At 35.9% G+C, this 13,948-nt stretch overlaps 1 protein-coding gene across 1 annotated transcript in view; it reads left to right on the plus strand.

Moving 5' to 3' along the window:
- Vps36 (vacuolar protein sorting 36) overlaps positions 1 to 13,948 on the plus strand; it is a 211,821-nt gene that overhangs the window by 26,783 nt on the left and 171,090 nt on the right. The window contains exon 3 of the mRNA XM_090406161.1: positions 4,143 to 4,213. Within this exon, the coding sequence (XP_090262287.1) occupies positions 4,143 to 4,213 (71 nt within the window). The remainder of the gene's footprint in view (positions 1 to 4,142; positions 4,214 to 13,948) is intronic.

Here is a 13,948-nt window from a genome sequence, read left to right on the forward strand (position 1 = left end):
CACAGCCCTATCTACTTGTCAGCATTAACAACAGGAATTGCCACAAAGAGTGCCACTGTCACCTTCCTTTTTATCCAGATGATTTTGTTATATGCCTTTACTATGTATTGTTAAACTGCCTCTGATGATGCTAGCTTGAGGTAGAAAAATATCAGCTTGTAAATTATTCATTTTAGCTAGTAAATTATTTATTTTCATTTTACTGTGTACCTAGTTTTCTGCTACAGAAACTTAGACATGAATGAATATCATTTTGAAAAGAAAAGTGTGTAAGAAAGTTTTAAAAAGAAAAACAAGGTTTATCAGCTTTCAGAGATGAGCTATAAAGGGTTTGAAAACAAGAACCAAAAATCAGAGACTCATTGGCAGACCCAGAAGAAGAAGATAGTAACTGATTCAGCCAGAGAGGCATGAGGTGAGCTTTTCTGCAAAGGTAGAAAAATCAGGACTTCTTGGTGAACTTGAAGTTAATGAGGTAGTCAGGGAAAAGAAGGCATATCAAAAGTTCCTAGGATGCAAGTCCTGATGTGCTCTGAGAGAATACAGAGGAAACATAAGAATGCAAAATAATGTAAGAGCCTAAAACATATCAGACAGGTGAAAAATATTCTGGAGGATTTTGAAGAAAAAAAAAGATTAAAAGGAGGAAAGAATATACTGTATGAGGAATCAAAGATGATAAAGACGACATGAACAATGAAGATAAAGATATTCTAGATGTCCAAGGTAATTACTTTGAAAAATTGCTAAATGAAAGGATCAGTGACATCACAGCAGTAGAAAATACATGAGTGGAATGCATTCAGGAATTCATATCACTAATTGAGGTGGAAAATGACATCAAAAATTTGAAATGTAGTAAGGCAGCTGGAATAATGCATTCAGGAATACATATCAATACTTTAGGTGGAAAAGAAAAAAAAATCAAAAACCTGAAATGTGGAAAGGATTCTGGAGTAGATGATATTTGAACAGAAATGCTCAAATATGAAGGTATAAAAGTTTTATAGTCAGTGCAGCTTAATTCAGAAGGCATGGCCAGAGTGTCTAATTCCATATGATTGGAGCAGAGCCCTTAGTATCCATCTGCAAAACTGGAAATAAAACTGAATGTGAGAATTATAGAGAAACTTCCCTACTGAGTGCTCCTTATAAGATGTATGCAAGTATATTTGAGAAAAAGCAAAGAAAAATTGTGGAAAGGAAATTTTGAGAAGAGCAAGCTGGATTTAGGTCAAATAGAGGTTGAAGGGATCAGATGGTCACTTTATGACAAATAGAGAGAAATCATGGAAATATCACAAGAATCTGTATTTAAGTTTTGTAGTTCTAGAAAGGTATGACAAGGTGCCAGGAAAATAGCTGTTCGAAATGGTGCATTATATAATTATAGCATTTTAAACAGTTTTCAAGCAATACACAGTCTATATCTGCATTGTAAATCAACAGTTACAATTGAAGAAGAGATGGGAAGATGGTTTCATTTCAGTTCAGGTATGAGACAAGGATGCACCTTATCTCCACTGTTAATATTCATCATCTATATGAATCACATTATGAAGGAAAGCTGCCTTCATTTTGGAGGTTTAATGGAATAATTATCAGCACTGAGAAGGATTAAAAATAATTTTAATACTTCCAATATTTCGTCTCTGTCACAGACATCTTCAGGGATTACAAAAACTTTTTGTAACAACACACACACAAAAGCAATACAGTAGTGAATGAAACTAAAGTCCTGTCTAGGTGGTGTGCCCTCTATGGGCATTTGCAGGTGGCCTAGGATGTAAAGAGGGATCTCTAATAATTCATGTTTCCCAAATTTTGGGAAGTTTAATGCAACCGTATTTGTTTAAATTAGGTCGATTCCTGAGTACCGATGCAGATTCAAAAAACAGTCTTTCTCTTTTGAATTTACTATGGTGGAGCATGGTCGTTTTTTTCCAGGAGATCCTGTGGGAAGTATCCAAAACATGGTCTGCAAGGCCAGATTGACAACCATGCTCCACCATAGTAAATTCAAAAGAGACTGTTTTTTGAATCTGCATCGGCACTCAGGAATCGACCTAATTTAAACAAATACGGTTGCGTTAAACTTCCCAAAATTTGGGAAACATTAATTATTAGAGATCCCTCTTTACATCCTAGGCCACCTGCAAATGCCCATAGAGGGTGCACCACCTAGATAGGACTTTAGTTTCATTCACTACTGTATTGCTTTTGTGTGTGTGTGTGTTGTTACAAAAAGTTTTTTGTAATCCCTGAAGATGTCTCTGTGACAGTGACAAAATATTGGAAGTATTAAAATTATTTTTAATCCTTTCTCAGTGCTGATAATTATTCCATTAAATCTCCAACATGAATTGTGCACAGCACTTAAGTCTCAACACACGGAAGGAAAGCAGCATTAAATCTGATATCAAAATTGCAGATGTTAATCTCAACTCTTTACTTTATGCACAAGATTGTATACTTCTAAATAAATCCAGTATGCATTGGCAGGATTTTCTAACTAAATTGCTGTAATAAATTTACATTCTATGCATTAAATTCATTATATACATGCTTTTATTACTCCCTCCTCCATACTCACTAATTACTTGTTTCAATAACTGGACCAGATTCCATATTTAACAAGTAGAAACCTCAAATCTGTTTAATATTATCACTCTGTGCATCTCCTATTCACTATATTAATGGATTTATTCATGTAGCCTTTTAATGTATTCTAAATACTACATTTTCAAAATAATTTTAAACTGTACCCTTTGACTTTCAGTATGTATCTGATTGGAATTTTTGATGAAACATAGCAGCCTAGGAGTTTTAATGAACAATTAGATTATCATGATCTGTAATCAACTTCTTCAACATTTTACTAAGTAAAGGAAATGAGTTTGTTTGAAATTTTGTTTTATATATATATATATATATATATATATAGAGGTAGGTTAAAGTTTACGGCCTGACATACATTTGCTCCAATTTTAAAACGCAGTGTGGGACAGATAGCATCCTAGTACTAGTTTCAACTCTCTACCTACTTCATTCAGTTGGAGGCACTTGTTTGACTAACGTGGCACACTGTGGCTGTAATGTTAATAATTGCATGCCGTGCTGTGATAGTTTTTCACCAAAGAAGGGTGTTTTCCAAGTGCTATCAAATAGCAATTGAATGGTTTTAATGGGGAAGCTTCTCCTTCATATTCCACCATGAAAGAATGGACTAATCAAGGAGTAACTGCTCAGTGATAGATGGTTGAAGTTCAAAGAAATCTCAGCAAGGTGGGGCTTTCTATAACAACTGTCTTTTGCATCATTCACGAGAAGCTTCACATGATGAAGGTCATTGTAAGGTGGGTGCTTCTACTTCTCTCTTCAATTCAGAAGGAGCATTGTGTGACCTGAAGTGCTGGAATCCATGTCACTGGAGATGAAATTATGGTCTTTTATTATGATCTTCTTTCCAAAAGGGCATCCATGGAGTGGTGCAAACCAGGTGAAGCACCGACAAAAAAAAAAAGCTGAGGTCACTCAATCAACCAAGAAGATCATCATGGCAGTAATCTTTTGGGATTGCCGGGGAATTCCGGGGAATTGTCTTGATTGACTTTAAGGAAAAGATTACTATCGTGAATGCAGAATATTATGCTTCACTCCTGCACAAACTGCATGATGCCATAAAGGAGAAGTGATGATGAATGTAAAATCATGGTGTTCACCTGCATCACGACAATGCTCCAGTTCATACGGCTATTGTTGTTGAAGGACTATGGCTTCCAGGAGATTGAACACTCGCCCTACAGCCCAGATCTAGCACCGACTGACTGCTACCTCTTCTTGAAACCTAAGAAAGACCTTCGAGGAAGAAAATTTGCAGATGGTAATGAAGTGAAAGTTGCAGTTTTAGGCTATTTTGCAGACAAAAGTACAGACTATTTTTTCAAGAGCATAGAAATTACTTCAAAGATGTGAAAAGTGTGTTGAAGCAAAGGGAGATAATGTTGAAAAGTGACACAGCTGTTTTCTATCACCTCTAAAAGTTAATCAGGCCGGAAACTTATGGAACCACCCTCGTATATAAAAATGAGTTTGTTTGAAATATATATATATACACACACACACTTCTCTTTTTTTTTAAGAAACAAGATCTGTGTTTACATCTGTCACTGGTGGTTTTTGCTGAAGAAGAAAGTGGAGGATGGAAACGAAGGTAACTTATGTTACATAAAGATCATTTCCTTAAATGTAAAGTTTGTTACTTCAGTGAACTTTAATTATTATTATTATTGTGTGTGTGTGTGTGTTATTTTTTTTCCAATATAGGGTCTTTTACTATCTAGGTAGCTCTTGGTATGGTGTCCCCATAGGCTTAGCTGCCACTGACGAGATCTCAATAAATGTTAAAACTTGTCTGGGGTAGTGATTTAACTATAATGCATGGCCTTATACATACTTAAGAAGAAAGCTTGCAGTTCATTAGAGGATATGTATTATAATGAATTGCAAACTCTTTTATATGAAATTAAAAGTTTTTTCCACTTGGTTATGCTATACTTTAAAGATACCAAGAAATTAGATTCTTGGTTTCATCCCTTATCCAAGTGCAAGTAAACAAAGTTTACCGCCTGAAGTATCTTCTTGAGTGGGCTACTTGTATATAGATATAATAAATTTAGTTTAATCCTTTATCCAAGTGTAAGCAAGCAAAGTTTGCACCTGAAATTATCTTCAGGACTGGGGTAAGGTAGTGCAACTCCGAGCAAAGGTGGACCAAGCTCTCATCACTCCTTGTCTCGGTATCTCCCATAATGCAAAGCACATCTCCTTGCAGACATGTATACTGCTATGCATTAAGGGAAGGGCCACTACCCAGACCGGTTTCAACCTTTATTGAGGTGTATTTAAGTAAAGACCTCTCTAAAAATTAGACGATCCCAAAAGATCGCCCAACTCAGCATTGTTCCACTCAGTTACAGACTCACCCTGTCACCGAGAAGAACTTCTCAGCACTGGCTCTACCCAGTGGCAGGCTCACCCCACCACCAGACAGAGTCATAATCTCAGTGGTGGCACTACTCAGAGACAGGCAAAAACCTACCCCAAGCAGAGCCTCTCATCTCATCAGTGGGAGGCAGACCCAAACATGGAGATACTAAGGCAAAAGCAATAGGAGAGGTCATGCTATAGGAGTTGCCAACAGGTGTTACCACCTTGTTATTGAATTACTCTGGATTTAGAGAAAGATATTGGAAGTTTATTTTTCACTTGGTTAGACTATAATAAATTTAGTTTAATCCTTTATCCAAGTGTAAGCAAATAATGTTTGCACCTAAAACTATCTTCAGGACTGGGGTCCTGAAGATAGTTTTATATATATAGATAGGGACCGCAAGGAGATGTGCTTTGCATTATGGGAGATACTGAGACAAGGAGTGATGAGAGCTTGATCCACCTTTGCTCGGAGTGCCTGGTGTTGCACTACCTTACCCCAGTCCTGAAGATACTTTCAGGCGCAAACTTTGTTTGCACACACTTGGATAAAGGATTAAACTAAATTTATTATAGTCTAACCAAGTGAAAAATAAACTTCCAACATCTTTCTCTAAATCCAAAGTAATTCAATAACAAGGTGGTACACCTGTTGGCAACTCCTATAGGTAAACATGACCTCTCCTATTGCCTCTGCCTTAGTATTTCCACGTTTGGGGCTGCCTCCCACTGACAAGACCTCAATAAAGGTTGAAACCGGTCTATCTAGTGGCCCTTCCCTTAATGCATAGCAGTATACAGGGTGTTCGGGATAAATTTGACATATTTATAATTAATTATATTTTTCCGTAAGTTACATGTATTAACACACATTTCTCTTCATTTAAAAGGTTGGACCCTTCTTCATTCATATACAAGATGTCAGAAAGGATGGATAGCTGGAACCCACCTGAATCAATGAAGAGAATAACTTGTATCATGATGATTCGTGCCGGCCATCAAAATAAGGATATTTCGACTGCTGCCCAATGCTCCCTGAATACAGTAAAAACAATCAGGCATGAACTAGAGACTTGCAATGGTGACTACGAGGATGTAGCAAGAAGAAAGATCCCTAGCAGACGATCTGATTGCGTTCGTACAGCAGAATTCCTCGCAAATCTGCAGGAACAGGTGTTGAAGATCCCTGGCATTGGAATTCGGGCTTTGTCACGTGAAATGAATGTTGCAGCCTCTACTATGAAGCTTGCACTCAATGAAGACCTCCGCTACTACTCATACAAGCGCCGCAAAGGTCAGCTGCTTACAGAAAAGGCCCGTGAAAAACGTTTGATAAACGCGAAGAAACTTCTAAGCAAAGTGAAACATCCTGCGGAACCACAAACAATCTGGTTCTTTTCCGATGAGAAAAACTTTTGCCAGGATCAAAAACACAACACGCAGAATAACAGATGGCTTGCATACAGTACAAAGGACATTCCTCGTGTAATGCAGACTAAATTTCCCCAAACTGTGATGGTTTTCGGATGTGTATCCTCTGAAGGCAATGTGATGCCTCCGCATTTTTTCCAAGAGGGCCTCAGGTTGACTTCAGATGGCTACGTGGAGTTGCTAAACACTGTAGTCAAGCCCTGGATAACAAGGGTAGCCAATGGTAGGCCGTATGTATGGCAGCAGGATTCGGCCCCTTGCCACACCTCTGGGAAAAGTCAAAAATGGTTGTCTGAAAATTTCTACGACTTCACCAGTCCAAATGTTTGGCCTCCAAACTCCCCAGACCTTAACCCCATGGATTATTTTGTATGGGGCGCAGTTGAAAAGACACCAATCGCACTTCCAGTAATACAAAAGCCCAGTTAATGGATAAAATTAAAACAGTTTTTGCGGCCCTTCCCAGGGAGACTGTAGCATCAGCTTGTTCGAGGTTCCGAAGCAGGATTGAAGCTGTGATCGATGCTAATGGTGGTTATTTTGAGTAAATCTTGTTGATAGTATTGTAATTAACTCTGCCTGTAATGTTTTTTGTCAATTCATTAAATTTAATAGATACAAAGAAGATTTTCTTTTTCCTTACGAAACTGTCAAATTTATCCCGAACACCCTGTACATGTCTGCAAGGAGATGTGCTTTGCATTATGGGAGATACTGAGACAAGGAGTGATGAGAGCTTGGTCCACCTTTGTTCAGAGTTGTCTGGTGTTGCACTACCTTACCCCAGTCCTGAAGATTATTTCAGGCACAAACTTTGTTTGCTTACACTTGGATAAAGGATTAAACTAAATTTATTATTGTATGTAGGTGCTAATGAATTTACATCAGTTGCCATAGTATCCCATTATGCTTTCACATATTCTTATGTGCATGTATAACTATGCATTATGGGAAGGGCCACTCCAAAGACTGGTTTCAACCTTTATTGAGGCCTCATCAGTGGGAGCCACATTCAGAACAGATGCCAATGTTGAAGTAATGTAGAAGTCATATATTTCCCATGTAAAAGTAGTGAAAAGATTTCACACTTTATTAATAAAATACTCTGGATTGGAGACCGATGCGGAATTCTTTTTCACTTCGTTATACTATAAATTAAAGATGCCAAGAAATTATATTCTTAGTTTCATCCTGTTTTTACTTACACTTTATCCAAGTGTAAGTAAGCAAAGTTTGCACGGGATGTATGTTCATGACTGGGCTACTTATATATAGGACTAATGATGTTACATCAATCGCCTTAGTATCTCATAATGTGAGTCTCATATCCTTACACACACACACATGTATAATGCTATGCATTATGGAAAGGGCCACTATCCAGACTAGTTTCGACCTTTATTGAGGTCTCATCAGTGGGAGCCAGATCCAGAAATAATGCAGAAGTCTTGGATAAAGGATGAAACCAAGAATATCATTTCTTGGCATCTTTAATTTATAGTGTGATCAAGTGAAAAAACTTTCAACATCTATCTCCAATCCATAGTAATAAGGTGTTATACCCTTTGATCGCTTGTATATTGGAAATATATGATTTCTGCATTACTTCAACCTTGTTATCCATTCTGGGTGTAGCAATAAATGATGAGGCCTCAATAAAGATTGAAACTAGTCTGGATAGTGGACCTTCCCATAATACATAGCATTATACATGTCCATAAGGGTATGTGCCTTGCATTATGGTATACTAAAGCAATTGATGTGAAGTCATTTGCCCCTATATACAAGTAGCCCAGTCGTGAAGATACTTCATGTGCAAACTTTGTTTACTTACACTTCGATAAAGGATGAAACTAAAGATATAATTTCTTGGCATCTTTCATTTATACTCATATATGAAAACATTTTGGGCACCTGTTGTATTTATAAACCCATCTGGAAGTCATCATCAAATTCCTGACATGTATCTTCAAGGGGTGTGCAAGATATGATAGTACTACATGATAAACTTACATTATTACTAACTTCCTATCTACAATTTTTCTCCAAATCAATCTGTAATCTGTCAAGACTCCAACATTATCAGATCTTATATTTCTATCTTCTAAGGCACTTTTTACAGTATCAATCCACCTATATCTTGGTCTTCCTCTAGGTCTTTTGACCGATAACCTGGGAGAGAACACTTGTTTTGCTAATCTTTCCTTTTCCATTCTGTTTAAGTGACCATACCACCTGAGATTAGCTCTGCTAACACATTCCTGGATACTAACAATGTCAAGTTCTCTTTTAATATCCTCATTTTTAATATGATATTACCATTGATGCCATCTATTCACACCCCTAATCTTTCTCAGGACATGCATATCTGTGGTCTCTAGCTTTTGATCAAATGTTTTATTTCTAACCCAGCTCTCAGATCCATAAGTTAAAATTGGTCTGGTTTACAGCTAATTTAGTGTTTTGACTGATTTCTCTCTTATTCCATATAAATTTATTCCATTGACTTCCAACCATTCCAGCTTTGTTGATTCTGTTTTCTGTTTCCACATTTTATTTACCATCTTCACTAAAAATTATGCCTAAATAGCTGAAATGTTTTACTTGTTCTATACGTTCTCCATTCACAATGCAGTTGATATTTTCAGTGTCTATGTCTTGTTATTGATGATTTTCATACCAAATATATTACAACCAGTGGCGCACCCAAAGAGATGGCCAAGGGGCCCTGGCCCCCCCCTCCAAAAGAAAAAGTTAAAAAAACACTACAAAATTTTCCAAAATACTTTTCCTAATTAAAATTATGTTTTTTTATATTTATGTTGTGTCATGTCTTCTATTTCTATACTACTTATGAATTACGTGGTCACATAAGGTGAGAGTACCCTATAGCAGTGTTTCTCAACCTGTGGTCCGCGACAATGGGACAGGTGGTCCACAGGCAGACTTAAATTAACCAAATAAATCTATATATTTTAATTATCCAAACAAAACAAATTAAAATTGAATAAGTAAGTAAAAATTATTGAAATAAAATGGATACTTATAAAATAAAAATAGCGGCAGAATGACGAGTAATAAATCAGGGGTGGGTTAAGTGAACAACAATATGGTTTTATTGCTTCCACTTTCCCTTGCTGTTTTGTCAGATTTTAAGTGAACATGTGTTGTCCACATGACCACATTTCAACCAATTGCTTGTTGTTTATTGATTTTTATTGTTGAAGGGTTTCCTCCTTCAACCAAGGCTCAGTATATCTTCAGAAGTGCTAAGCAATACTTAGACAAAGTGTGTTGTGAGTTAACCCCAGTATTTATATATTTTTAGGAAATCGCACAGCTGAAAGATAAAAGCAAGCTGCCAGTTGAGTTGAAATGTTAACTCTCTTCAACGGAATTCCATATGTGAAACTGCCCTAACAACATTCGCTATATATATTTCTTAGTTTTAACACGTTTATGAATTTTAACACCTTCGGTTGAACTTTATTGCTGCTTTGGGGTAGGCGAACTCGCACACATCTAATTAATAACAATAGTTTTTAGTTAGCTACTGTGTTTGCCGGTGCAACATATGGTTTTGCTCGAGTTTATACAGAATAGTTTCTGTATGAAAGGATGCGATTCATTAATTAGTGTCGTTTTTTATCCCAGTTGTCTCTAACTGCACTATTTGTTGAGAAATATATTACACAGACTGCTGGTACCTTATTCAATGACATAATAAAAGTACTTGTTTTTCTTGCCTCTGCAATATAGTGGCTATCGGGGGGGGGGCATGTTGTTTGCCGCAGGAGCAAGTTACTATCCCCCGCTCTGAACGTGTTTCAGCTTTTTTTCATTTGCGAGGTATATTAAAAGTACGGTATTTCAATTATGGATAAGTACATTGGTACCTTCTTTAAATGGAAAAATAGCTCGGATGACAGTGATAATACAAAACGAGTTTGTAATGACAGTTTTTGTGTAGTTTCTGAAGAGAAAGAGGTCTGTAACGAATTCACAGAATTCCCATCAGTTGCAATGCGATAATATTAATACGCTGAACAAAAGGAAAGATTTGCTGACTTGCTGGACACTTGACCAGTGGATCTCATTCAAAGGTAAATACAATTGGTTATTTTGTAGGAACATTTTTCTGTTTTGTGACTTTTTTCCCTTTATGGTAATTATGCCTATATTATTGTGTTATTATTCAACAATTGTTTATAGTTATATAAAGTCAATATCAACAGTAGCCTGAATTACGAACATGTGATGAAAGGGACAGAGAAGTTTGGCGCTTCCCCGGATAGTATTCAAAAGATAAATACCATTGGTTATTTTGTATAGGGTCCCAAAACTTATTAGTTTAGAATTTAACCACTTGGAAAGCATTTGTGTCCACCTCAAAACTCTGAAACAGAATTTGAAAACATATTTTTCGAATAACTTTTATAAGAAATTTCTGTGGGTTCACAATCCATTTTAGGCTTGCAGTCATGAGAACAACCTTTCGTTATCGAAAAAAGAACAGCTAATTGAACTTTCAAGTTCAATTAGCTGACAGTGGGCTTAAAATGCAATTCCATGATCGTGGTTTGGCTCGATTCTGGATCTCGCTTTCACTGAGAAGTGAATTTTCTGAATTATCTGAAGAAGCATCGAAAATCATCATGCAGTTTTCTACAACTTATCTTTGTGAGAAAGGATTTTCATCGCTCCTTCAAATAAAAACAAAATATAAAATTCGTCTTAGTGTGTTCCGATCTTTGACTGATGTTGACCAATATTGAGCCAGATATCTAGCAACTCTGCAAGGCTGAGAAGCTCATCCATCTCATTAAAAGTAAATAGTAAATAATTATATCATGTTATTTATTTATTTAATAAAAAATTAAAACTTTGTTCGATGATGATGCACTTTTAATCATTTACTTCCAAGTTTAATTATGTTTCCATATATATTCAAAACATGCTTTTAGATTTATTATGTTATAAAGGGCACAGTTTTTCCCAAATGTTGGTAATCCCCACATATGTTTTTAAAAAAATTACATAACTTAGTGGTCCATAGAATTGTTTTAGGCATTTTACTTGTCCTTGGGCTTTGAAAGGGTGAGAAATGCTGTCCTATAGCTGTCCAGGCAGAGCCAGAGAGGATCACAGGTATCATGTATTGGCGAATCACTGCAGATGCTGTTATAGGTCATGTGCAATACACTCGTATTCTTTGCTATTTTGCATTGAGTTTGTTGAAAAGCATGTCTCGAACTTGAAACTTCTTTCCATCTCTGAAGAGTAACCTTACCGTACGTAAATTCTTCAATAACATTGAAGTTAAGTTAAAGTTAAAATTTTGAAGTTAAATTTGTAAAAGATTTTAATTTGTTTTTTGGATTTTGTCTTTCAAATTAAGGCTGAAAAACGTACGCAGAGTATTTTATTGAACTGTTTCAAAAAATCCAAAAAAGGATGATTCAAATGTTAGTAGCAATGTTGGCGCTATTAATATTGTCAGTACCGATTTGGATTCAGTTTCGCCAGTCGTAGGTCTGACAAAACCATCGAATTATCCAGAAGAAAGTACTTCCTTAGTTATTAATAATTTTCACGACATCGCAGTTTTGAAAGAACAAACATTTAATTCTGACAATAATTTAGATATTGTGAAAAAGGTGTGGAAACCAGAACCAAATTTTAATTTTCCTGCAACCTGTGCTGCAATTCACAACCAAGTTTTCAATACACATGGTTTGAAAAATTTACATGGCTTGTGTACTCTCAAGTTGAAAATAGTGCGTACTGTAAATATTGCGTGTTTTTTGCACCTGCTAATGTTGGAAAATCTAAATCTGAAGTACCTGGGCAGTTAGTTATACAAGGTTATAATAATTGGAAGAAAGCCATTGAAAAATTTAATAATCATAAGAAGAAAAAAAAATCATATAATGACTTTACGAAAGGCTAAAATATTCGAGATGGAAAATGTATTCCAATCAATCGACAAATTGATGTCGATAGTGCATCGCAAGCTGCAGTTAATCGGAAATGAATAGAGGCGATTATAAAAACAGTAATTTTATGTGGTAGGCAAAATATATCTTGAGAGGACATCATGATTATGGAGAATTTTCATTTGAACAGGAGCCAATCGCCAATGAAGGCAATTTTTGAGCTTTGTTAAGAACGAGAATTGATGCGGGTGACAAAAACTTGGCTGAAAATTTTAAACATTACCTACATTAGCTGGAGCATACAAAATCAAATTATAAATGCATGTAATTAAATAATTTTTAACCGTTTGGTCGAAAAAATGAATTCGTCGAAATGTTTTTCAATTCTTGCCGATGAAACTTGCGACATTTCTACCACTGAACATCTTTCCTTGCGTGCCAGGTATATAGACAAAGAAAATGACAACAAAGTTTGTGAACAATTTTTACAATTTGTTCCTGTAACAAGCACTACAGGAAAAAACTTATCCGACAAAATATTAGAAAGCTTAAATAATTATGGCATCGATTTGTCATATTTACGTGGGCAAGGTTATGATGGTGCCGCATCAATGAGTGGAAAGTTTAATGGTGTCCAATCTCGCATATCAGCTATATATCCACAAGCTTTATATGTTCATTGTGCATCACATAGTTTGAATTTGGCAATTGGAAATGTTGTATCTGTGACTGAAATAAGAAATTGAATTAACATAATTGAAAAGGTACACAATTTCTTGAATATCCCTAAGAGACAGGACGTCCTTGTTGACAACATTGATAAATATACTAAGAGACAAAAACTACGCCAAGTTTGCCCGACTAGGTGGGTGGAATGCCATTGTTATGTACCTATCCTTTATATGGTTTGCATATTCTTTAACTATATTACCTTTATATCTTTATCTTATCTTGTTAGTTATGTATACCCTACTCACTCATATAAATTTCCCTTTCTTTAAACAAGCTAAATTTAGGCCGTTCTTAAGTTTAGTCACGTGTAATTTAATTTATGATTAGGGCTTTGTCCAAGTATGGGACGCTGCCATTAAACATATCCTCTGAGACAGTTCACCTGATAAATATTGACAAATTTATATTTTAACTGCACCAGCCAATACTGAGGATAGATGAGACTCTTATCCAAGGTGGCTCTTTCAGAGTGATACACAGTAATAAACTTCCAACAATAAATAAACTAATTCGTGTTCCCTTTATCTCTTTGTATGCAGTCGTGGCTCTAAATATCAAATTATACTCGTGGGTCCCTCCCGCTAGGTTCGATGGTAATTTTATGAGTGGTTATTTGAATTCATATAACAAGCTGGACTCTGGGGCAAATGCTATGAAACATATTTATTAAATCAAGAAATTATACATGAGAAAATATAAATGCATGGTTAACTATATTGTGCTGCTAGCAATACCTCAATTTCAATATTAACATTACAATACATGAACAAACTACTTGGACCACTTCTATGTATAATTTAACAAACTTCTAGCTTTTGTAACTTATCCTTTATCATTCACGTGGTCACTTGTTATAT

This window comes from Typopeltis vanoorti, chromosome 16, assembly GCF_054136105.1.
Source record: "Typopeltis vanoorti isolate ZY-2024b chromosome 16, IOZ_Tvanoo_1.0, whole genome shotgun sequence".
Taxonomy (NCBI): domain Eukaryota; kingdom Metazoa; phylum Arthropoda; class Arachnida; order Uropygi; family Thelyphonidae; genus Typopeltis; species Typopeltis vanoorti.